This window comes from Hordeum vulgare, chromosome 4H (genome assembly GCF_904849725.1).
Source record: "Hordeum vulgare subsp. vulgare chromosome 4H, MorexV3_pseudomolecules_assembly, whole genome shotgun sequence".
Taxonomy (NCBI): domain Eukaryota; kingdom Viridiplantae; phylum Streptophyta; class Magnoliopsida; order Poales; family Poaceae; genus Hordeum; species Hordeum vulgare.
In genome coordinates this window covers 549,469,486-549,495,287 of record NC_058521.1, presented here as the reverse complement: position 1 = coordinate 549,495,287, position 25,802 = coordinate 549,469,486, and the positions used below count along the sequence as shown (strand labels likewise).

Here is a 25,802-nt window from a genome sequence, read left to right as displayed (position 1 = left end):
TTCTGGTGAACTACTCACACATCATCACAAGGGCACCAAGGTTGATGAAGAGGCCCTCCGTGACCGATCCCCCCTCCGACAGGGTGCCGGAACGAAGCTCCAGATGGAGTCAGTCATGGAACAGGGACTTGCAGCGCTGTAAAAAGTGTTTGCATATGATATTTAGGGTTCCTAAAATATTAGAGAATTTATAGTCCACACAATGAGGCAAGAGGGGCCACATGGGCTTGCCACAGCATGAGGGCGCGACCACATCCTTGTTCGTGCCCCGTTGCCTTGGGGGGCCCACGCTCGAGTACTGTCACATGCCCCGCAAGGACCAGGTGGTCGAACACGAGCACCACTCGACCAGAGTGGGCATAGTGAGGCCCGCCAGCTTTGGCCACTACTTGAGGCTACCACCACAAAGAGCTGACCATCGAGTGGATTAGACTAACCCGACAAGATGGCTACCCTAACTATTTTTCCCATTTGTGTATCTCTAGTTCATCTCTAGTTGAGAGAGAGAGAGAGAGATGGAGAGTGAGAGATAGATAGATAGATAGATAGATAGATAGATAGATAGATAGATAGATAGATAGATAGATAGATAGAGAGAGAGAGAGAGAGAGAGAGAGGGAGGGAGGGTAGGGAGAGAGGGAAGGGGAGGGAGAGAGAGAGATCCCGAATTCATGTAAGTCACTATTAGATCGTGAGTAACCCATCGTTCCTCTTACATAGCGAGTCGCCAATCGCGATTGTTCCTCCCTTGGTCTATCGGTAACCTTTTTTACCGCTCCTTCTACAAACTCGTGAGTTTATACTAGTTTGCTCCTTTGTCTCCTGCTTCCCGGTTGAGCTTTGATCCGTGCTCTTGGTGGATGCAAGAGAAAATGGATTTGGATGCTCCCAAAGATTTGGGGGCTCCCTTGATTCAAAGGATTTTCATATGATTTTTGAAGGGTTAGAATCCTTAGGATTTTTTTACGTATGTGGTTTGATTCACATGATTCAATCCTATAGCATTTTTTTCCTATGGAATCAAGTGCATTACATTTCATTGAAAATTTACCATTCACTTCAACTCTTTTTTTCAATTCATTTGTTTTTTCCATGGCATCAAAGGTTCTGTGTTATTTCTATAGGGTTCAAGTGGACGTGCCATTCAAATCCTGTATTTTTTTTCTTCTGTTCATGCGTTTTGAAAATCTTGCAAATCAAAGAGGGCCTGACTGTATTTTTTAATAGGTTTGTTCACCTGTCATCCTTAATATACGACCATGTTCCTGTCTTAAAAAAATGTACTGTAATTTGTAAGAATATACCAGGATCTTTGCAGCCGTGTGTGTTTTATACTTTGCGGTTGTTTCTTTCGGCGTAATATCTACTAGTAATAGCAGGAGCTATCCAAAGAAACATCCAGCAATCAAAGCGGCCAGTGGTCCATTTCACAGGCGGTCCCCGGAGATGTAGCAATACTGCATTGGGGCTAGCCGTATGCCCGTATCCGGTAGAAGCAAACCCAAAAGGTGATTAGTACTTGCGAGGGATGGTCAAATCAGCTGTGCATCATCCATCCATCACCCGGCCGCGAGAGGTGAGGTGAGGTGAGATGAGGTGATTACTACGTAAGTTAAGTAGGAGTAGATGGATGGACGGGTCACATGCGCGAGTTGCACGCAAGCATCCAGACGAAGCAACAACACGGGGAGCGGTACAAGTCGAGTGGTGAGAAACAGCAAGTCGCCAAGCGGACGCAAACAAGGCCCAAGCTTACACCGAGGAACCATCGGAAAACGGAGAAAGGCCCCCTCACCCTCACTCTCACTCTCAGTCCCACTTCTCAGATAAAGAAAAGAAAGAATGATTCGTTTATTTCCATTTTCAATGGCCCTCCGGTACAGCTACAAATGCGTGATAAATTAATTAATTAACCCTTATTGGTCCATGCTACTTCAACCGCGGCTATGTCAACCGCGTCGTGCGTCGGGAGGAGTGTACGGCCGGCAGTAAAGGATGGATCGTGGAGCCGGGGTGGTGTCATGCCGTGCGCGCGCCCATTGATCAGGACACGTCCACGGGCTTGCACAGGAAGAGCAGCGACGACGGCGGCTGCTGCCTTGAGGCGCCGGCGCCGGCGCCCCCGCCCCCTAGCCGCTCGTAGCAGTCGATGGAGAAGAGCGACAGCGAGAGGGATAGCGACAGGCGCGCCCTGGCCTGCGCGTGGGCGCGGCCCAGCCGGTCCAGCGCCGGGCCGAGGCAGAGGCGGTAGAGCCGGCGGTACCCGCCGAGCGCGGCCACGACGGTGCGGGTGGCGTGGCCGGCCGCGGGGCCGGCCGCCGGGCCCACGTGGCGGAGGCAGAGCGCCTCCCAGACGGCGTCCCGGCGCGACACGGCGGCCCAGAGGCGGCAGACGCTGGCCGCCGACGCGAGCGAGCGGCCGTCCAGGCGCGCCAGGATCTCCGAGAGGATGTCGGCGTTGTCGTTGATGTTGTACGCCCCGCCGCCGGCCAGCAGCTGCGCGCGCACCTCCAGCTCCGCCACCGCAGCGTCCTCCTCCTGCCTCGGCGCCGCGGGAGGTCCTCCCATACGCATGGGCCGGCGGTGCTGGCTGGCTTCGTGGAGGAGAGGGAAGGGGTGGTAGCGAGCGAGAGGTGAGCGGGCGGAGGAGGGCGTATATATAGGGAGGCGGGGTTTTGAGCTTTGACCCTGCGCTCGCTCGTGTCTGTGGGGGCGCAGCATGAAAAGGCGATTAAAGCCTTCCTTGGAACCAATAATGGCAGTGGCCGCGATGGAGCGATCCCTAATAAATCGATCGTCCGGTCGTCGTAAAGCAAAGGAGTCCATCCGAAGGTGCAGCGCAGCCTCCGGGCTCCGGCAAGCTGGCTAGGGCATCTGGCGCCGCGGGCGAAGGAGGAGATGTGGCCAAGCGGGACGGGCCAAGCGGCCGGCGTGGAGATGCGCGCGGCGTCGAGCAAGGGCACGTAGTACGTCGCCGCAGCGACTCCTCCGGACCGGAGCCCGGCCTTAAACTATTCGCCTCCGTTTTCACGCCACGCGTACGTGTTTTTCTCTCTGCCATGGCGACACTCACACACGCACAGCCGCGCACGACGCTCGGTGCAACAACCATGGCCGGTGGGTGTCTGCGACTGTAGCTGGGTCAAGCGGCCACTTCGCCGTGCGGACTGTACAGTGGTGATACGCGATCGCGTGTAGTTATGGCCGGTACGTGTGTTTCCTTTTGGTATTGGTACATACGTCTATCGGCGTCGGTGTACAGTGGAGACGACCACTCGTCCACTCTACAAGATAATTCGACGCAGGTGGGTACGTACGTGTAGCCGGGCACCGGCGAAGTAGGCATGCTGTTTAATTATAGAAGGGCCGATTTTCTCAAGAAAAATATATGCAAGTGCCGTCCGGAGGACGACGATGCCCGAGCTCACGACAAGCACATTTCGTAACCGGTAGCAGTTAGTAGCTCGTGTGGATTTCGGGTCCCGTTCCGCCGAGAAAAGTGGAACGAGGACGCAACGGCTAGCTTCGACCATTGGCCATGCCTGCATATTTTCTGGTGCACACTACATTCTGTATTCCACCCGACGCTCACATCAAAGTTTAGTTTTGGTTTTCCTGGCTGACGTTTTGGGCATCTGCGCCGACGTTGTTTACTCCACGGCGCGGGGGTCCTACGTGCCCGTGCGGGATACACCCTTCGCCTCTTGCCGGTTTGACGTTTGGACTTTGGACAACAGCATCGGCTAATAAATGGACACGTACGAATGATAAAGCTGAACTTTATCTGTCCCTCAAAAGAAAAAAACTGAACTTTATTTGCGGTATTTCCACCGTCTTGGTGTGTAAGTCATTTTACATTGTGCATCGCGATTAAGACGAAAATAAAAATAAAATTAAATAATGTTAATTTCCTAATTAATAACATTGCATGTAATGAATTGATCAGTACATGTCGTGCTAGTTAGTCTTAAATTATTAAAAGCATACAAGCCCCACATCTCTTATTGATGGATTCTTTTATTCATGTCAAAAAACAAAAAACAAGATAAAAGTTAATGCATCGTGTCTAAGTGTTTTGAGATTATTTGATTTTTTAAGATAACTTATAAACGAGACATATGAAGTAATACGAATGTGTATCATCACTCAAAGCGTTTGTACCACTAGTGGAAAACGGGCCTTTGGCCGGGACCCTTTAGTTCCGGCCTGCCTCTAGGCCGGGACTAAAGGCCCGGCCACGTCGCCCCAATTCTCAGTGCCTCCTTCGAGACTTTAGTCTCTGCCCGTAAGGAGCCTTTAGTCCCGGTTCGTGTCCCAAACCGGGACTAAAGGGCTACGCGGTGGGCAGTGGTGGTGGCAACCGTTCGTATCCCCCTTTAGTCCCGGTTGGTGGCTCAACCCGGGACTAAAGGCCTAACACGTGGCCTGCCGTAGTGGTGGCAACCGTTGGTATACCTCTTTAGTCCCGGTTGGTGGCTCAACCCGGGACTAAAGGCCCAAACGGTTTGCATCCCGCGTCGTTTCGGGCGATGAAAAGCACGAACCGAAGCAGAGTCGCCATTTCTCTGTTTCTTCTTCTCTCTCGCTCTCGCTCTGTTCTTCTCCTCTCTTCTTCCCTTCTCTTCTTCCACCATGCCAACTCGCTTTGGAGAGGTGCTCGCACATGGCAAGACCAAGCTCGATGTCGTGTACACGAACGAGAGCAGGGAGATGTCGTATTTTCTTGAACAGTTGAAGGACGATGGCTTGACGCCGCAATGGATCATGAGAAGTTCTTGGGGCTTGATATGGAGTACACGGCCGATCAACGCAGTGTTGCCGTCATCCAACTATGCTTCGCACACCATGTCTTGATCTTCCAATGGGCGAGGTAAGTTTTGAGGCTTTCTTTGATCCAAGGTAATGACATTGTAAGTTTATTTGTTTCAATCATAGTTGGTTCCCTTCAAATAGTTGTAGTGAAACAATTTTGATTAGTTGAAGGGGAACACAATCTGATTGGAAGTGTTCCATAATCTGAAAAATCGTATTAGAATCAACTAGTGTTTAATATGTTCCATTGGAATCATAGTTGGTTCGCTTCAAATAGTTGTAGTGAAACAATTTTGATTAGTTGAAGGGAAAACAATCTGATTGGAATAGTGTTCCACAATCTGAAAAATCTGATTGGTTCAATATGTTCCATTGAAATCATAGTTGTAGTGATACAATTTTATGCGGTGTTCTTTGATCCAAGGTTATGAAAATTGCATATAGCTAGTGATCTCTCTAGGTTCCATTGGATAGCAATATGATATGTCATAGTCATGAAAATTGCATATAGCTAGTGATCTCTCTAGGTTTCATTGGATAGCTATAGTGATCTCTCTAGGTTCCATTGCATATGTTCTATTTGAATCCTAAAGATAATTTTCTCTTTAGTTGTAGTGAAACATGTTTCCTTATTGCAGCAGTATGTAACATTTGTTCCATTTTAATTTGTTTCTGTTGCAGTAGTGACAAGCATTGTCCAGAACTCATGGACTTCCTTCACAGAGGCATCACTTTTGCTACCGTTGACATAACGAACGACAAGCTGAAGATGAGGTATAGCTTCGGTATTGAGATACCAGCTGGTTGCCTCATTGTTCTCCAAACGGTATTCAGGCTTCGACATGTCAGGACTTCGATGGCTCATATGGCAGTTGCCTTGATCGACGAGGAATACGGTGATATGAAGACCAATTTCCCAAAGTCTCAGCACAAACTTTGGGAGAAGGCCTAACTTGATCGTATCAACATTGAGTATGCAACAAAAGATGCATACGTTTCATACGAGTTGTACCGCAAGATTTGAGTCGTCAACTATGGCCAGCGTCACCTCGAATATATATATCTATGATAGCTATTATTATGTACTGTTTGGACTAGTATCATGTACTGCTTGGACCAATTTATATATGTCTAGTTTCTGTTTGTGCCATTATAGTTTCCAAATTTGAATGGTTTAGGCCTTTCTAACTTCATTTGCTACTTTTGAATGGTTTAGCCCTTTCTAACTTCATGGTATCATGCATTCCGACCACATATATATACAAAAAGTCTTCAGTTCAAATAAGTTCAAAAAATGAAATCCCTTTTGTAACAGATCTGTTTTTGATTAAAACAGTCATTTAAAAATGAAAGACCATTAGTCCCATGTGGCGTGCAGCGGAACCACGTGGCGTGCAGCGGAACCACCTGGCGTGCCGCGGAACCACTTTTGTTGTGGGGGTCGCTTTTCCTTCTTCTCCTTGTGCTAGATATTTTTTATGCATTAGGGAAAGAAGGAATAGCGACCATCATCGACGGTCAAAAAATCAGGTGAGGGAGTGTCCACCATACATGAGAGAAGAAGAATGCCGACTGTTGTTGTGGGGGTTGCTTCTCCTTCTTCTCTTTGTGCTAGATATTTGTTATGCACTAGGGGAAGAAGGAGTAGCGAGCATCATCGACGGTCGAAAAATCAGGTGAGGGAGTGTCCACCATACATGAGAGAAGAAGAATGTCGACTGTTGCTGTGGGGGGTCGTTTCTCCTTCTTGTCCTTGTGTTAGATATTGGTTATGCACTAGGGGAAGTAGGAGTAGCGACCATCATCGACGGTTGAAAAATCAGGTGAGCTAGTGTCCACCATATATGATTGGATGGTTAGAGGCACAGTGTCATTCCAGCCCATCAGAGTTTAAATCATGATGCTTACATCATTTTTGTATTTATTTCAGGATTTTCGATGACATGCTTTCAGTGGAAGGAGACGTTCTCATCAACAACGAGGCGTCTAAGATGACTTCATAAATGTCAAGATCATATGCCGGCTTAGTCCCTCGAAGATGTTCAAAAAATAAAATATGCGTGTGTATATTCATAGAAATAAGCATATGCATGTGTATATAAGTGTTTGCATATGTAGTGTGTTATAAAGATTGAGCATTTTTTTTGCACGCGACCACATGTAGCAAGTTGAAGGCCTCGCCACGTGGCGCGCCACACATGTCTTACCAAGCGTTCATGTTAATTCCACGTGCATCCAGCTGCCGACCAAGCAGCTTCAAGTGTCAGTGCCACCGCGGAGCACGAGTAGAGCAGCACACGCGAAGGATGACAACGCACGGTGCATGCAAGTGCCACGAAGCTCATTTGGGTGCCAGCCAAGCAGCTGTCGCCCGTCCTTAACCGAAGCGGCGGGACAAGACGGAAGAGCCCCATCGACTCGACTTGACTGACATGACAGGAGACGGAGAGCCCTTATCATTCTGAGCTACTCCGCTCTATAAAAATCTCAACTGGTGCTCCAACCACAATTATCTCCGTGCAGTCTACACTCTTACACTAATAAGCAACGTGCAGGTGAGCGAGCTACCCTACCTACTTTAAGAATTTTTAATAAACATAGTTTTTAATTGAAAATAACAAAATAGATAATAGTCTGGATAGTCAAAATTATTAATTATGAAAATAGAAAATAGTTTTGCATTATTTATTCAATTTCAAACACTTTTCATTATCATAGTTTTGTCAAATTCTCAAATATGCAAAAAGAATTTTTAATAAACATAGTTTTTAATTGAAAAAAACAAAATAGATAATAGTTTGGATAGTCAAAATTATTAATTATGAAAATAGAAAATAGTTTTGCATTATTTATTCAATTTCAAACACTTTTCATTATCATAGTTTTGTCAAATTCTCAATTTGAATTCAGGTTGAATTTTCTCCATAATTTCGAATATAGTTTCAATTTTTAGTGAGTTTAGGCCCGTAAGCCTGCTTTAGAGAGGAGCTCGATGGAGAAGCTGCGACAGAGCTTATAAACAAGTGTTAGTCCCCCTCGCTGGGCGAGGTGGGACTAAATTTATCGTGCAGCCTAGGAGGGGCTGTAGTCCCGGGTGGAGCCACGCCCCGGGACTAAAGACACCCTTTAGTCCCGGGTGGAGCCACGCCCCGGGACTAAAGACACCCTTTAGTCCCGGTTGGAGCGCCGCGCCGGGACTAAAGGCCCCTGCTTCCCGCCTTCTGGTCTGCCGAAAAAGGGCCTTTAGTCCCGGGTCGTGGCTCCACCCGGGACTAAAGGGTGTCTTTAGTCCCGGATCGAGCCCCGAACCGGGACGAAAGATCCACCTATATAAGCGGGAGTTAGAAAATTTCCAACCCAAATCGCATTTCCTTCTCTCCTTCTTCCTCGTTCTCCTGCCCGGCGCGGCACAGCGACGAACTCGACGACGCCGTCAGACTGCCCGCCATCCTGCTCGCCGCCGCCTGCCGTCCTCCTCGCCGTCGCCGTCGTCCTCCCAGCCGCCACCGTCCTCCTCGCCGCGCGCCGCCCTCCTCCTCGCCACGCGCCGCGCCGTCCTCCTCGCCGCACGCCGTCGACACCTCCGGCCGGTAAGCCCCCCGCCCCCTCCTCCCCAACACTCCGGCCAGTAGAAGAAAAGAAGAAAAAGGAGAAGAAAGGAAGAAAAAGGAGAAGAAAGGAAGAAAAAGGAGAAGAAAGGAAGAAAAAGGGAAGAAAAGAAGAAAAAGATTTTTTTTGTCATTTAATTCCTATTGTTATTAGGTTTGTGCTAGATTATTAGGGTTAGTAATATTTAGAATTAGGAAAAAGGAAAACAAGATGAGGAGGAGAAGAAAAGAAGAAAAAGGAGAATAAGAAGAGGAGGAGAGGAGAAGAAGAGGAAAAATAGAAGAAGAGGAGAAGTAGAAGAAGAGAAAAAATTAGAAGAGGAGGAGAGGAGAAGTAGAAGAAGAGAAGAGGAGAAGTAGTAGAAGAAGAGGAGAAGTAGAAGTAGAAGAAGAAGTAGAAGAAGAAGTAGAAGAAGAGGAGAAATAGAAGAAGAGGAAATATTAGTTTAGGGTTACAAGAAGAAGAAATATTTTTTTGTCATTTAATTTTGCTATTGTATAGTGTATATGCTTAAGTGTTAATAGTGTTTCTTAGATTATTGCTTAATTTTGCTATTGTATATGCTTAAGTGTTAATAGTTTAATTTTGCTATTGTATATGCTTAAGTGTTAATAGTTTATTTTTAGCAAGAAAATTAATAGAACTAGTTTAATTTTGCTATTGTATATGCTTAAGTGTCCGGGACTGGGCTCCGCCCGGCTGGTATTTTAGAGTCTAGGTTCTGGCCAAGACCCGGGACTAAAGGTCCTCCTATATAAAACGACACTTCGAAGTTTCCAACCCCTCTTATATAGTTTGTTAGTTTATTAGTAAATCAAATGTCCGTTTTTTGCAGAACTATGGATCGACATATCAGGAACCTCGAAGAGGAAGAACTTCTCGAAGATATAATCAAAGACGGCCCCGACGTTGAACTAGCTGAATCTCCGTCGTCATATCTAAATGCCTCCGGATATGGAATGGAAGTCGAGCGACACGAAGATGAAGCCGATGGGGCAGGAGATAGGTCCAATGACGAAGAAGGTGATAGCTCCACTGATGGAGAAGCCGGTTGAGAAGCCGGTGAAGAAATAATAAAGTCCGGCGAGGTATACTTATGAAGTTCGACAATCACTTGTAATATGTGAAAAATATTGGAGATAGCTCTATATTGTATACATATACATTCATTTGACGAAACGAGGCCTCCACATCGAGCAAAGCTACGAAACGAGGCTCGACTAGAAAGTTGGATGCACGGCCGCATTACACCTTTGAGGTGATATTGCCTACGGGCGAACCCAAGCTTCCTAAGAATGTTGCTGACACATTCAAGAAGCAATGCGGAATTCTCGTTAGGGATCACGTCCCGATCAGCGTTCGGGAGTGGAACAAGCGCAAAGGGGCAGCCGATAGTGACTATGTCGCCGAAAGGTACAAAGATAATCTTTGGAATGATCTCATGTCACATTCCAACCTGCCAGAATGTGAGAATGAAGACGCCGCAGACAAACTGAGGGCCAAAGTCAAGCAGTGGACTCTAAAGAAGATGGCCGAACTGTTCCGTAGCTGGAAGAAGAAGCTATGGAAAAACTATCTGAAGACAAAGAAAGTGCCAGTATTCGAGGGGTATCTAGCCAAGCAGGCGAAACACTCGAAGGTATTTCAAGAGTACAAGGAGTCAGAAGATGCCCAGGCATTATCAGAAAAGAACAAGATAAATGCCGACAAGAAGAAATATCACCACAAGCTGGGGCCAGGGGGCTATGAGACTGCCATCCCAAAGTGGGATAAGAAAGAGCAAGATCTGCTAGATAAAGGCATCGTACCTGAACCACTCCGTGATGAGTGGGAATTGAGAGCAAGAAATTGGTTCCTTGCGCATGGTGGTTCGTACAACGAAAAAACAGGGGACCTCATCTGCAGTGACGGTCTTAGGATACCCAGGGAGAATTGGAAAAGGATAGTGAAAGAAATTAAGGAGGGAAAAAGAAAGTTCACTGCAGATAGAGAGAACGATTTGCTCACACTGGTCCTCGGCAATGACGAACATGGAGGACGAACGCGAGGCTTCGGTCCTTCTTACTCGTGGTAGCTTGGGTTTGCCAGAGACCAAGATACTGAGAGACGCCGAGAGAGAGCAAAGAAGCGGCAGCAGGATGAGGAGAATGACAAGTTCAACCAGTTGCTTGCCAGGATTAACAAGCAACAGAAGTAGATTGATGAGCTTAGAGGAGTAGCGCGCCAGGAAGATCCTGCACTTGATATTACCGGTGCCCCATCTAAGCGGAAAAGCAGCGTGGCTGAATCTGAGGCCCCGCCCGACGATGCACGAAGAATGATAGAGGGCGGTCCCGGCTACCCCGTGGATGGAATCAAGGATTCAACATCATGTGAACTCCATCAGAAATTCAAGAACATATCCATGAAGGTGGTCGTCGGACAAGCTTTACCTTCTGGCCCTGATGCACGTTGGCATGGCCGTGAGATTCCAGCTGGCTTTGCTAAAGTCGGGGTGGATGAAATCCTGACGGGGTTTCATGATATGGAGCTCCACATAGCTGGACCCGAAGATGAGAGGACACTCGGAGAAGTACTGGGTGGAGTCATCCTATGGGACAAGAACTACATCAAGCTTCCAGGCTCGGCCCCAAGGGCAACACCGCCTCCGAGTCGTCGCAGGTCACCTACACCTCCATTACCTCCAAGCCCTCCACATGATGTCGGCCAGCACAACACGAGTCCATCTCGATCACCGCCGCCGGACTTGGGTCGTCCGTCTCCGCCGCCGCCCGCTCCGGATACTAAGCGGGAGCGTGCCACCAAGAACGCTCCGCCGACGATTCCTAAGCGATGGAGCCCCCCAAAGCGCAAACGGTCGCCCCTCCCAAAGGTACGTCATGCTAATCTTCCTATCAGACCTTATGATCGTACCCCCGAGGAAAACGCCAGGATAGCAAAGGAACATCATGATGCGCAGATGAAAAAGAAGGAACCCGAGCCCCGCCCGGAATACACCGAGAAGCAAATAGCATTTGCAAAATACTTCACGACCCTTCCATCACAGTATGACTTACACCATAAGCCTGATGACTATACATGCACATTGCAGAAGGAAGTTAAAAAGAGCAGATCACCTCCAAGCCATCCACATGACGTCGGCCAGCACAACACGAGTCCATCTCGATCACCGCCGCCGGACTTGGGTCGTCCGTCTCCGCCGCCGCCCGCTCCGGATACTAAACGGGAGCGTGCCACCAAGAACGCTCCGCCGACGATTCCTAAGCGACGGAGCCCCCAAAGCGCAAACGGTCGCCCCTCCCAAAGGTACGTCATGCTAATCTTCCTATCAGACCTTATGATCGTACCCCCAAGGTAAACGCCAGGATAGCAAAGGAACATCATGATGCGCAGATGAAAAATAAGGAACCCGAGCCCCGCCCGGAATACACCGAGAAGCAAATAGCATTTGCAAAATACTTCACGACCCTTCCATCACAGTATGACTTACACCATAAGCCTGATGACTATACACGCACATTGCAGAAGGAAGTGAAAAAGAGCAGATCACGTGCAAGTGCAAGTGGGAGCAAATCAAGTTCAACTACAAGCAAGAAAAATCAGACATTCCTCAGGTTGGACAACAGGCCAAGCAGTCGATCCCAGCCCTCAAGGTGTTAACCGAGAATGTTCCCCCTCCGGTGCAGGGGCTAGCTTTTGAAATAGCAAAGGAGTTGGCGGCTGAATGTGGTGTCTCGGTTGAAGATTTGCTGGCTTCCCAAGACGACAGGATACCCAAGGCTGTGGTAGCCCCTAAGCCACAGTTTGTCATGGGAGAGCCTTTGGTCAGCAAAGATGATCTCCCAACAAATATGCGTTACTTGCATCAATGGTACTTAAGTGAATCAAAGAATGGGAGAACGATGTTCGTGCTGAGTGTCCCACGGGAGTACTACGGCCGCCCTGAACAAATCCATATCGACTTTGATGAACTCTTCCAGATGTACAATGGCGACACCCTCGACAAATCGCTTATGAGTTGCTATTGTTTGTAAGTTTTTCAATTCGTTGTCTACATATAACTTGTTTAGTTATTTCAATTCATTGTCTATATATAACTTGTACTCTATTATGCAGACTGAAGATTCTGGATTGTAAAAGTAAGAACATCCTAAATATTGGGTTTATTGACCCAGATAAAATACATATAGTAACGCTAACTCATAAACCCAAGGAGACGGAGTAAAACCTTCTAAGGTTTCTAACAGATCAAAATTTCTGTGACCACATACTGTTTCCATACAACTTCAGGTGAGGGTCTTTACTCTGTTGTGTCCATTCACTTATAAGTGTAATTGATAAGTTACTCACATATATATATATATACACATATATATATACACATGTGCAGCTTCCATTGGATTCTGTTGGACATTCAAATTGATAAGGGAAGAGTTGATGCCTTCGACCCATTATCGAGACCCTTGGAACAGTTCCAAAGCCTGCAGGACATGCTCCAAGGGTAATTTCAATCATTCTTGCGCTCTATCGGTCTCTTTCGATGATTTTCTGATATATGAATTAATGAAAAACTTAGCAAATCATTATCCTTGTCGGGCAGGGTTTGGAAGCGGTTCAAGTGCGTGACTCCCGGTAACTTTCCTGAGAAGCTGACCTTTAGAGCGGCTCAGGTAAGTAGTAGTATGATATACTTCTATTTTCAATACATTTATGATGCTAGATTATTATTTTGATTATATATATTCTATTCTCGTAAAGTGCGACCAACAACCACGGGGAACGCATCTATGCGGATACTATGTTTGCGAGACCATTCGCATGTTTACCTCTGAGCACAAGGATCACAGATTCGACGTAAGCAATGAACATTCACACCTCTATTTTTACCCGTCATTCTTTGTTATCATGATTGATATTCATATTCATCTCCTCTTCTTATATAGTACACGGCCATGACGACGAAGGTCCTACCAGAGCAACGCGCGATTGCTGTTGCAGAGGAGCTTGCGACCTTTCTGAGGACGGAAGCTATAGATGACAAAGGACGATTTAGTGTAGCTAGGGGCCATTACTGATGTTCGTCTATGTAATCGAATAGACAGGCTCTAGTCCCGATAATTCAGATCTCCATATAATTGTATATATATGCTCGCTTGTAAGATAAGTTAATCTTATATATATATATGCATAATTATTTCTATTTAAATTATATGAAAACTAATTCCCGAACACCAAACGAGGCACCACGTTAATCTCCCGAACACCTAAACCCTAAAACCCTAAAACCCAAAAATAATTTCATTCAAAAAAAAACCCAAAAATAAGAAAAATCTGAAACTCTTTAGTCCCGGTCCGTGTAACGAACCGGGACTAAAGGGCCTGCCCCTGGGGCGCTACGAGGCGCCCACGTGGAGCACCATTAGTCCCGGCTTGTAACATGGCCGGGACTAAAGGTTAGGCCTTTAGTCCCGCCCCTTTAGTCCCGGTTGGTGAACCGGGACTAAAGCCCCTTATGGGCCGGGGCTAAAGGCCCCGTCCCCACTAGTGGTAGGCCGGCGGGTTCGTCTATAAAACCCCCCGGTCACCCTCCATGCACAGGGTCGGTCCAACAACACTTCACACCCACCAACCACATAGAGAGAGGGAGAGACGAGCGGGCTGCTCCCTTCTTCCTCCTCTCAACACAGCTCCGCGAGCAACCTTGTAATCCATCAATATACATCAAACACTCCGGTAGGACTAGGGGTCTTATCTCTACGGAGAGCCCTGAACCTGGGTACATCGTGCGTTCCATGCTTGTACCAACCTCGTTCCCAGGGCCCTCCTTTGTCCCTTCGGTTCTCACCGACTTTAGCCTACCTATGGCATATGTTGTGAGTATTCACCGACATTTGGCGCCCACCGTGGGGCCGATCGCGGCATCAACTGGCTTTATGCGCTGGGCGGGGCCCCACACCTACGCCACCGGATGTGTCACGCCCGGATCGGTCTGCATGCCCGTGGAGCCCGCTTTCGACGAGGCAACACCGATGATGATCGACGTCCCTGATGACCCACAAGTATAGGGGATCAATCGTAGTCCTTTCGATAAGTAAGAGTGTCGAACCCAACGAGGAGCGGAAGGCTTTGATAAACGGTTTTAAGCAAGGTAATAACTGCAAGCACTCAAAGTAGCGGTAACAAGTGATGATGTAGCGAGGTGAAACGTAGCAAGTGAAAAGTAACAGGTAACAAGTAGTAGAAATGGTGCAGCAAGTATCCCAGTCCCTTTTGTAGCAAGGGACAAGCCTGAACAAAGTCTTATAGGAGGAAAAACGCTCGCGAGGACACACGGGAATTTCTGTCATGCTAGTTTCATCACGTTCATGTGATCCGCGTTCGTTACTTTGATAGTTTGATATGTGGGTGGACCGGCGCTTGGGTACTGCCCTTACTTGGACAAGCATCCCACTTATGATTAACCCCTGTGGCAAGCATCCGCAACTACGAAAGAATAATTAAGACAATGTCTAACCATAGCATTAAACTAGTGGATCCAAATCAGCCCCTTACAAAGCAACACATAGGCTGGGGTTTAAGGTTCTGTCACTCCAGCAACCCATCATCTACTTACTACTCCCCAATGCCTTCCTCTAGGCCCAAGTATGGTGAAGTGTTATGTAGTCGACGTTCACATAACACCACTAGAGGAAAAGACAACATACATCATATCAAAATACCAAACGAATACCAAATTCACATGACTATTATTAACATGACCTATCCCATGTCCTCAGGAACAAAAGTAACTACTCACAATGCATAATCATAATCATGATCAGAGGTGTAATGAATAGCATCAAGGATCTGAACATAAACTCTTCCACCAAGTAATCCAACTAGCATCAACTACAAAGAGTAATCAATACTACTAACAACCTTACAAGTACCAATCGGAGTCGCGAGACGGAGATTGGTTACAAGAGATGAACTAGGGATTAGAGAGGTGATGGTGTTGATGAAGATGTTGATGAAGATGCCTCCCCTACGACGAGAGGAATGTTGGTGATGACGATGGCGACGATTTCCCCTCCGGGAGGGAAGTTTCCCCAGCAGGATCGTCCTGCGGGAGCTCTAGATTGGATGTGCTCAGCGGCGAAACCACGAAAAAGCTCCCTATTTATTTTTTCTAGAACGAAACCCTTCATATAGCAAAAGAGGGGGGCCAGTGGGCCGTCAGTGAGCCCACAAGCCCTGTAGCCGCCACCAGGGGGTGGCGGCTACCAGGCTTGTGGGGCCCTGGTAGGTCCCCTCTGGTACTTCTTTCGCCCAGTATTTTTTATATATTCCCAAAAAATTCCACGTAAATTTTTAGGGCATTTGGAGCTGTGCAAAATAGTGGACTCATATTTGCTCCTTTTCGAGTCCAGAATTCGAGCTGCCTGAATTCTCCCTCTTCAAATAAACCTTGCAAAATAAGAGAGAAAAGGCATAAATATGGTACCACAAAGTAATATAACAGCCCATAAAGGGATAAATATCAACATGAAAGGATGATGCAAAATGGACGTATCAACTCCCCCAAGCTTAGACCTCGCTTGTTTAGGGACGAAGCTGTCGATAAAACATAATACGGACATGAGGACATCATGATCACACATAAAAAACAATACATCATAAAGATTCTTATGGGAAAGTAACAATTTCTTCACAAAGCAACGTATGAAGCAAAAACCTTACCAAGAAGTAACCAACAACAGTCCAATGTCATTGAAGCAATTGCAATTTATCATAACATCAGAAAGAGTCAAATAAGAGCTTGTAAGGCAAACCCACATACTCAATCATCTCTTTTATTTTCCACAATTGTTACAACTCATGTGGTACTCATGGTATCAAAGTTTCAGCTGGACACAGAGGAAGATAGGGGCTTATAGTTTTGCCTCCCAACTATTTACCTCAAGGGTAAAGTCAACAATAATAAAGCATAAGTACTCAACTCCAAGTTGATATATGAATATAGATCTTTCCCAAGCATGTGACAGTAGCCAAGACAAAGGCAAAATAGGGAATTGGTGAAGATCACCATGACTCTTACAAGGGGAAAAAGTAAAGGTACAAGATAGGCCCTTCGCAGAGCGAAGCACAGGTTGTCATGCACTTTTAAGGTTTGGATGTGTGTCCTCTTAGTGCAGAGGAACGCACTTTATATTGCCTCTTGTGATAAATAACTTTATTATGCAGTTTGTCGCTTTTATGTCTTCCTCATCACAGGTTCATACAAAGCTTATTTTCCACACACTAATAGATCATACATATTAGAGAGCAATTTTTATTGCTTGCACCGATGACAACTTACTTGAAGGATCTTATTCAATCCATAGGTAGGTATGATGGACTCTCATGGCAAAACTGGGTTGGAGGTTTATGGATGCACAAGTAGTATCTCTACTTGGTGCGGAGGTTTTCGCTAATATGAGGTGGAAGTGATCGTCACATGCTAAGGGATCTCTACTCATATAACATTGTTTGGAACCAAGCAAACATAATTCATTATGTTGTCTTCCTTGTCCAACATCTACTCCTAAGCATTTAATAGTTTGGTGAGTGCTCACAATTGTAAAAAGTGTCTAAGATGATATATTTATATGTGAACCTCTCTTTCCTTATTACTTCTTATTAATTGCAACAATGACTGAGGTCTATGTTGATTTATTCTCAACAAGTTTTAATCATCATACGTGTCATATGTGAAGCTATCACTTTCCATAAGATCATCTCACGATCTTTCATGCTATCGTTCTTTTCATACTTTTGATCACGACACAAAGCAAAGCCCTTGACTAAGATACTCTTCATTATATAGCTCGAAAGCTCGAATACAACGGGGGAGAGACAAAAGCAAAAGACTCAAACTAAACACTAAAGACTTATTCCTCTAAGAGAAGAAATAAAAACTGAAAAGGAAAGAACTAAAACAAAGGTAAAAGCAAAAGATATAAAGGTGATACGATAGCAGGGCAACTCCCCCAAGCTTGGCAAAAGCCAAGGGGATTGCCCATACCAATGCTTAGTTGTCTTCCTTCGGTAGTGATGGTGGTGGTGTTGTTGGAGTAGTCTTGAGCTTGTCTAATTTCCACTTGAGAAAAAAGTTCTGCTCCCTCAGATCGTCATTTTCCTCCTCACATTTCAACACCCTATGGCAAAGCTCCTGCTTACTCTCCGAAGTAGATACCTCTTCGTTTTCAGGGTTTGAAAGAGGCTGATAAACATCCCTCATGTACTCCTGTGGAGTTATGACATTGATGATATTGGCCTCAACATTTATGGGAGTACCGGAGATATAACGCTTGATTCTTTGCCCATTTACCACTCTAGGAAAATTTCCTTCCGTGTTATTTATTTTGATGGCACCGGAACGATATACTTCCTCGACAACGTAAGGACCTTCCCATTTAGAGAGAAGCTTGCCTGCGAAGAATCTTAAGCGAGAATTGTATAGAAGGACATAATCACCTACATTGAACTCTCGTTTCTGTATTCGTTTATCGTGCCATCTCTTAACCTTTTCCTTGAACAACTTGGCATTCTCATATGCCTGAGCCCTCCATTCATCTAATGAGCTGATATCAAACAACCGCTTCTCACCGGCAAGTTTGAAATCGAAGTTGAGCTCTTTGCCTGCCTAATAAGCTTTGTGTTCCAGCTCAAGAGGTAAATGACAGGCCTTACCGTAAACCATTTTAGACGGCGACATGCCCATGGGATTCTTATAAGCAGTCCTATAAGCCCATAGTGCATCGTCAAGTTTGCTAGACCAATTCTTTCGAGATCTATTGACAGTCTTTTGTAGGATACATTTGATCTCCCTATTACTCAAATCCACGTGACCACTAGACTGAGGATGATAAGGACATGCAACTCTATGGTTGACATCATACTTAGCGAGCATATTGCAGAAAACACCATGAATGAAGTGTGAACCGCCATGAGCCATCAGATATCTAGGGACTCCAAATCTTGGGAAGATTACTTCTTTAAGCATCTTAATAGAGGTGTGGTGATCAACATTTTTAGTGGGGATAGCTTCTACCCACTTAGTGACGTAATCCACAGCAACTAAGATGTGAGTATACCCATTGGAACTCGGGAAGGGTCCCATATAATCAAAACCCCAGACATCAAACGGTTCAATGACAAGTGAATAGTTCATAGGCAGTTCCTCACATTTACTGATGTTCCCTGTCCTTTGGCATTCATCACAAGACAAGACAAACTTATGGGCATCCTTGCACAGAGTGGGCCAATAGAAACCTGGTTGCAATACCTTATGAGCAGTTCTATCTCCAGCATGGTGTCCTCCGTAGGCTTCGGAATAACACTTCTATAGGATCTGTCCCTGTTCATGTTCAGGCACACAACGTCTAATAACACCATCTACTCCTTCCTTATAAAGGTGAGGATCATCCCAAAAGTAGTGTCTCAAATCAAACAAGAATTTCTTCTTTTGCTGATAGGTGAAATTGGGTGGTATGTATTTGGCTACGATATAATTTGCGTAATCAGCATACCACGGTGCACTATGTGAAGTGCGGATGACATTTAATTGCTCATCAGGAAAGCTGTCATCAATAGGTCGTGGGTCATCAAGGACATTCTCTAGCCTGGACAAGTTATCTGCTACAGGGTTATCAGCACCCTTTCGGTCAACGACGTGCAAATCAAATTCCTGTAGCAGGAGAACCCATCTGATCAACCTAGGCTTAGCATCCTTCTTCTCCATAAGGTACTTAATAGCAGCATGATCAGAGTGAATAGTGACTTTGGAGTCAACTATATAAGATCTAAACTTTTCACATGCAAACACGACTGCTAAAAACTCCTTTTCCGTAGTGGCATAGTTTCTTCGGGCACTGTCTAGAGTTTTACTAGCATAGTGAATAACATTTAACTTCTTGTCAACTCTTTGTCCTAGAACAGCACCAACAGCATAATCACTAGCGTCACACATGATTTCAAAGGGCAAGTTCCAGTCACGTGTTTGAACGATAGGTGCGGTTATCAAAGCCTTCTTAAGTATTTCGAAAGCTTCCTCACAATCCTCATCAAAAACAAAAGGAACATCCTTCCGCAAGAGGTTGGTAAGAGGCCTAGAAATCTTAGAGAAGTCTTTAATGAACCTTCTATAGAAACCAGCATGACCTAGGAATCTTCATATACCTCTAATATCTATGGGCAAGGCATTTTCTCAAATGCATCAACCTTAGCCTTATCAACTTCAATGCGTCTTTCAGAGATTTTGTGTCCTAAGACGATGCCTTCATTAACCATAAAGTGGCACTTCTCCCAATTCAAGACGAGGTTAGTATCTTTGCATCTCTGTAAGACTCGATCAAGGTTGCTGAGGCAGTCATCAAAGGAAGACCCGTAAACAGAGAAGTCATCCATGAAAACCTCGACAATCTTTTCACAAAAGTCAAAGAATATAGCCATCATACATCTTTGAAAGGTGGCAGGTGCATTGCATAAGCCAAAAGGCATAGGTCTATAAGCAAAGGTACCGAAGGGGCAGGTGAAAGTGGTTTTCTCCTGATCAGATTGTGCAACAGGTATTTGCGAGAAACCTAAATAACCGTCTAGAAAGCAGAAGTGTGTGTGTTTGGATAGCCTTTCTAGCATTTGGTCGGGAAACGTCAAAGGATAATGGTCTTTCCTGGTTGCCTTGTTCAGTTTCCGGAAGTCTATCACCATCCTATAGCCAGTAATAATCCTTTGTGGGATTAATTCATTCTTATCATTAGGAACGACGGTGATACCTCCCTTCTTAGGTACGCAATGTACTGGAATTACCCAATCACTATGAGCAACAGGATAAATGATTTCCTGCTTCCAGAATCTTTAATATATTTTTTCTAACGACCTCTTTCATCTTAGGATTTAATCTCCTTTGATGATCAGCAAATGGTTTAGAATCAGGATCGGTTTTAATCTTGTGCTGACATAGAGTGGGACTAATACCCTTAAGATCATCAAGAGTATATCCAATAGCAGCACGGTGCTTCCTCAGAATTTTTAGTAACTTCTTCTCTTCGTGCTGTGAGAGGAGAGCACTAATAATAACAGGATATATCTCCTTCTCATCAAGATAGGCATACTTAAGAGTATCACGCAACTGTTTAAGCTCAAATAGAGGATCACACATTGGTGGGGGAGGATCCCCAAGCAATTCAACAGGCAGATTATTCTTGAGAATAGGATATTGTTCCAAGACAATTTTAGCTATCTCATATCTTTCATCCATATGCATATCATTTTCATGCTCAAGCAGATATTGCTCTAAAGGATCCGTAGGAGGTACGACAATAGAGGCAAGAGCAATGATTTCATCCCTACCAGACGACTATTTTTCATTGGGTTGTCTTCCAAACTTGGAGAAGCTAAATTCATGAGACACACCCTCGAAACTAACAGTAACAGTCTGCTTAATGCAATCAATTGAGCATTGACAGTGTTGAGAAAGGGTTTACCGAATATGATGGGACAAAAGCTATCTTGTGCAGTACCAAGGACGAGGAAATCAGTAGGATACTTCGTCTTACCACACAGGACCTCTACGTCTCTCACAATTCCCAGAGGGCAGATAGTGTCTCTATTAGCTAGCGTAATAGTGACATCAATGGGTTCTAGCTTAGCAGGTGCAATCTCATCGTTGATTTCTGTTGGAAATATGCCCTAGAGGCAATAATAAATTAGTTATTATTATATTTCTTAGTTCATGATAATCGTTTATTATCCATGCTATAATTGTATTGATTGGAAACACAATACTTGTGTGGATACATAGACAAAACACTGTCCCTAGTAAGCCTCTAGTTGACTAGCTCGTTGATCAAAGATGGTCAAGGTTTCCTGGCCATAGGCAAGTGTTGTCACTTGATAACGGGATCACATCATTAGGAGAATCATGTGATGGACTAGACCCAAACTAATAGACGTAGCATGTTGATCGTGTCATTTTGTTGCTACTGTTTTCTGCGTGTCAAGTATTTGTTCCTATGACCATGAGATCATATAACTCACAGACACCGGAGGAATGCTTTGTGTGTATCAAACGTCACAACGTAACTGGGTGACTATAAAGATGCTCTACAGGTATATCCGAAGGTGTTCGTTGAGTTAGTATGGATCGAGACTGGGATTTGTCACTCCGTGTGACGGAGAGGTATCACGGGGCCCACTCGGTAATACAACATCACACACAAGCCTTGCAAGCAATGTGACTTAGTGTAAGTTACGGGATCTTGTATTACGGAACGAGTAAAGAGACTTGCCGGTAAACGAGATTGAAATAGGTATGCGGATACTGACGATCGAATCTCGGGCAAGTAACATACCGAAGGACAAAGGGAATAACATACGGGATTATATGAATCCTTGGCACTGAGGTTCAAACGATAAAGATCTTCGTAGAATATGCAGGATCCAATATGGGCATCCAGGTCCCGCTATTGGATATTGACCGAGGACTCACTCGGGTCATGTCTACATAGTTCTCGAACCCGTAGGGTCTGCACACTTAAGGTTCGACGTTGTTTTATGCGTATTTGAGTTATATGGTTGGTTACCGAATGTTGTTCGGAGTCCCGGATGAGATCACGGACGTCACGAGGGTTTCCGTAATGGTCCGGAAACGAAGATTGATATATAGGATGACCTCATTTGATTACCAGAAGGTTTTCGGAGTTACTCGGAATGTACCGGGAATGACGAATGGGTTCCGGGAGTTCACTGGGGGGGCCCACCCACCCCGGGGAAGCCCATGGGTGTTTGGGGTGCCGCACCAGCCCTTAGTGGGCTGGTGAGACAGCCCAACAGAGGCCTATGCGCATAGGAAAGAAAATCAAAGAGGAAAGGAAAAAAAGGAGGTGGGAAAGGGAAGAAGGACTCCACCTTCCAAGCCAAGTATATTTCGGTTTGGGAGGGGGAGACCATCCCCCTTGGCTTGGCCGACTCCCTTGGGAGTCCTTGGACCCCAAGGCAAGTCTCCCCCCCTCCTCCTCCTATATATAGTGGGGGTTTTAGGGCTGATTTGAGACGACTTTTTCACGGCAGCCCGACCACATACCTCCACGGTTTTTCCTCTAGATCGCGTTTCTGCGGAGCTCGGGCGGAGCCCTGCTGAGACAAGGTCATCACCAACCTCCGGAGCGCCGTCACGCTGCCAGAGAACTCTTCTACCTCTCCGTCTCTCTTGCTGGATCAAGAAGGCCGAGATCATCGTCGAGTTGTACGTGTGCTGAACGCGGAGGTGCCGTCCGTTCGGTACTAGATCGTGGGACTGATCGCGGGATTGTTCGCCGGGCGGATCGAGGGACGTGAGGACGTTCCACTACATCAACCGCGTTCCCTAACGCTTCTGCTGTACGATCTACAAGGGTACGTAGATCACTCATGCCCTCTCGTAGATGGACATCACCATGATAGGTCTTCGTGCGCGTAGGAAATTTTTTGTTTCCTATGCGACGTTCCCCAACAGTGGCATCATGAGCTAGGTTCATGCGTAGATGTCTTCTCGAGTAGAACACAAAAGTTTTTGTGGGCGGTGATGTGCGTTTTTATGCCCTCCTTAGTCTTTTCTTGATTCCGCGGTATTGTTGGATCGAAGCGGCTCGGACCGACATTACTCGTACGCTTACGAGAGACTGGTTTCATCGCTACGAGTAACTCCGTTGCTCAAAGATGACTGGCGGGTGTCAGTTTCTTCAACTTTAGTTGAATCGGAATTGACCGAGGAGGTCCTTGGATGAGGTTAAATAGCAATTCATATATCTCCATTGTGGTGTTTGCGTAAGTAAGATGCAATCCTACTAGATACCCATGGTCACCACGTAAAACATGCAACAATAAAATTAGAGGACGTCTAACTTGTTTTTGCAGGGTATACTTGTGATGTGATATGGCCAAGGATGTGATGTGATATATTGGATGTATGAGATGATCATGTTGTAATAGTTAATATCGACTTGCACGTCGATGGTACGGCAACCGGCAGGAGCCATAGGGTTGTCTTTATAACTAACGTTTGTGCTTGCAGATGTGTTTACTATTTTGCTAGGACGTAGCTTTAGTAGTAATAGCATGAGTAGCACGACAACCCCGATGGCGACACATTGATGGGGATCATGATGATGGAGATCATGGTGTGACGTCGGTGACAAGAAGATCGTGCCGATGCTTTGGTGATGGAGATCAAGAAGCACATGATGACGGCCATATCATGTCACTTATGAATTGCATGTGATGTTAATCCTTTTATGCACCTTATTTTGCTTAGAACGACGGTAGCATTATGAGGTGATCTCTCACTAAAATTTCAAGACGAAATTGTGTTCTCCCCGACTGTGCACCGTTGCTACAGTTCGTCGTTTTGAGACACCACGTGATGATCGGGTGTGATAGACTCAACGTTCACATACAACGGGTGCAAAATAGTTGCGCACGCGGAACACTCAGGTTAAGCTTGACGAGCCTAGCATGTGCAGACATGGCCTCGGAACACATGAGACCGAAAGGTCGAGCATGAATCGTATAGTTGATATGATTAGCATAGAGATGCTTACCACTGAAACTATTCTCGACTCACGTGATGATCGGACTTGAGATAGTGGATTTGGATCATGTACCACTCAAATGACTAGAGAGATGTACTTTTTGAGTGGGAGTTCTTAAGTAATATGATTAATTGAACTAATTGTCATGAACATAGTCTAATGGTCTTTGCGAATTACGATGTAGCTTGCGCTATAGCTCTACTGTTTTTATATGATCCTAGAGAAAATTTAGTTGAAAATTGATAGTAGCAAACTTTGCAGACTGAGTCTGTAAAACCGAGGATTGTCCTCGTTGCTACGCAGAAGGCTTATGTCCTTAATGCACCACTCGGTGTGCTGCATCTCGAGCGTCGTCTGTGGATGCTATGAACATCCGACATACACGTTTCTTATGACTACACGATAGTTCAGTGCAAAATACTTAATGGCTTAGAAGCAAGGCGCCGAAAACGTTGTAAAACGTCACGAAACATAAGTGATGTTCTAAAGAGATGAAATTGTGATTTCATGCTTGTGCCCTTGTTAAGAGGTACGAGACCTCCAAACAAGATTCTTTGTCCATAAAGTAAAGGAGAAAAAGCTCAATCATTGAGCGTGTGCTCAGATTGTCTGAGTACGACAATCACTTGAATCAAGTGGGAGTTAATCTTCCAGATGAGATAGTGATGGTTCTCCAAAGTCACTGCCACCAAGCTGTGAGAGCTTTGTGATGAACTATAACATATCAAGGATAGATACAATGATCCTTGAGCGATTCGTGATGTTTTGACACTGCGAAAGTACAAATCAAAAAGGAGCATCAATAGTTGATGGTTTGTAAAACCACTAAGTTTTAAGAACGGCAAGGGCTAGAAGGGATACTTCGTGAAACGGCAAAACAGTTGCTGCACTAATGAAGAGACCCAAGATTGAACCCAAACCGGAGACTAAGTGCTTCTGTAATGAGGGGAACAGTCACTGAGGCGGAGAAACTCTAGATACTTGGTAGATAAGAAGCTGGCAAAAGTCAAAAGAAGTATATTTGATATACATGATGTTGATGTGTAGTTTACTAGTACTCCTAGTAGCATGAGGGTATTGGATACCGGTTCGGTTGCTAAGTGATTAGTAACACGAAATGAAAGCTACGGCATAAATGGAGACTAGCTAAAGGCGAGGTGACGATACGTGTTGGAAGTGTTTCCAAGGTTGATATGATCAAACGTCGCACGCTCCCTCTACCATCGGGATTGGTGTTAAACCTAAATAATCGTTATTTGGTGCTTGCGTTAAGCATGAACATGATTGGATCGTGTTTATTGCAATACGATTATTCATTTAAAGAGAATAATGGTTACTCTATTTTGCTTGAATAATCACCTTCAATGGTTTATTGAATCTCGATCGTAGTGTTACACATGTTCATGATATTGGTGCCAAAAGATACGAGGTAATGATGATAGTACCACTTACTTGTGGCACTGCCGCTTGAGTCATGTTAGTATAAATTGCATGAAGAGGCTCCATGTTGATGGATCTTTATATTCACCTGATTTTGAATCACTAGTGACATGCTAATCATACCACATGAGCAAGGCCTTATTTTCATTGAGATGAAACAAGATAGTAACTTGTTGGAAGTGATACATTTGATGTATGCAGTCCAATGGGTGCTGAGGCACGCAGTGGATATCATTATGTTCTTACTTCACTGACGACTTGAGTAGATATAGGAGTATTTACTTAATGAATCACAAGTCTGAAATATTGAAAAGTTCAATTCCATTTCAGAGTGAAGTCCGTCGTAACAAG

At 45.3% G+C, this 25,802-nt stretch overlaps 1 protein-coding gene across 1 annotated transcript; it reads right to left on the bottom strand.

The window, feature by feature from the left end:
* Nucleotides 1-1,827: 1,827 nt before the first annotated feature.
* Nucleotides 1,828-2,841, bottom strand: LOC123446922 (F-box protein SNE). The gene has a single exon (XM_045123469.1). The coding sequence runs from the start codon at nucleotides 2,824-2,826 to the stop codon at nucleotides 2,044-2,046; it is 783 nt and encodes a 260-aa protein (XP_044979404.1). The 5' UTR covers nucleotides 2,827-2,841; the 3' UTR covers nucleotides 1,828-2,043.
* Nucleotides 2,842-25,802: the final 22,961 nt, after the last annotated feature.

Bases quoted from the DNA above. Each gene is read 5' to 3' on its own strand.
- LOC123446922 (XM_045123469.1), bottom strand. From the start codon at position 2,826: ATGGACTCCTTTGCTTTACGACGACCGGACGATCGATTTATTAGGGAT.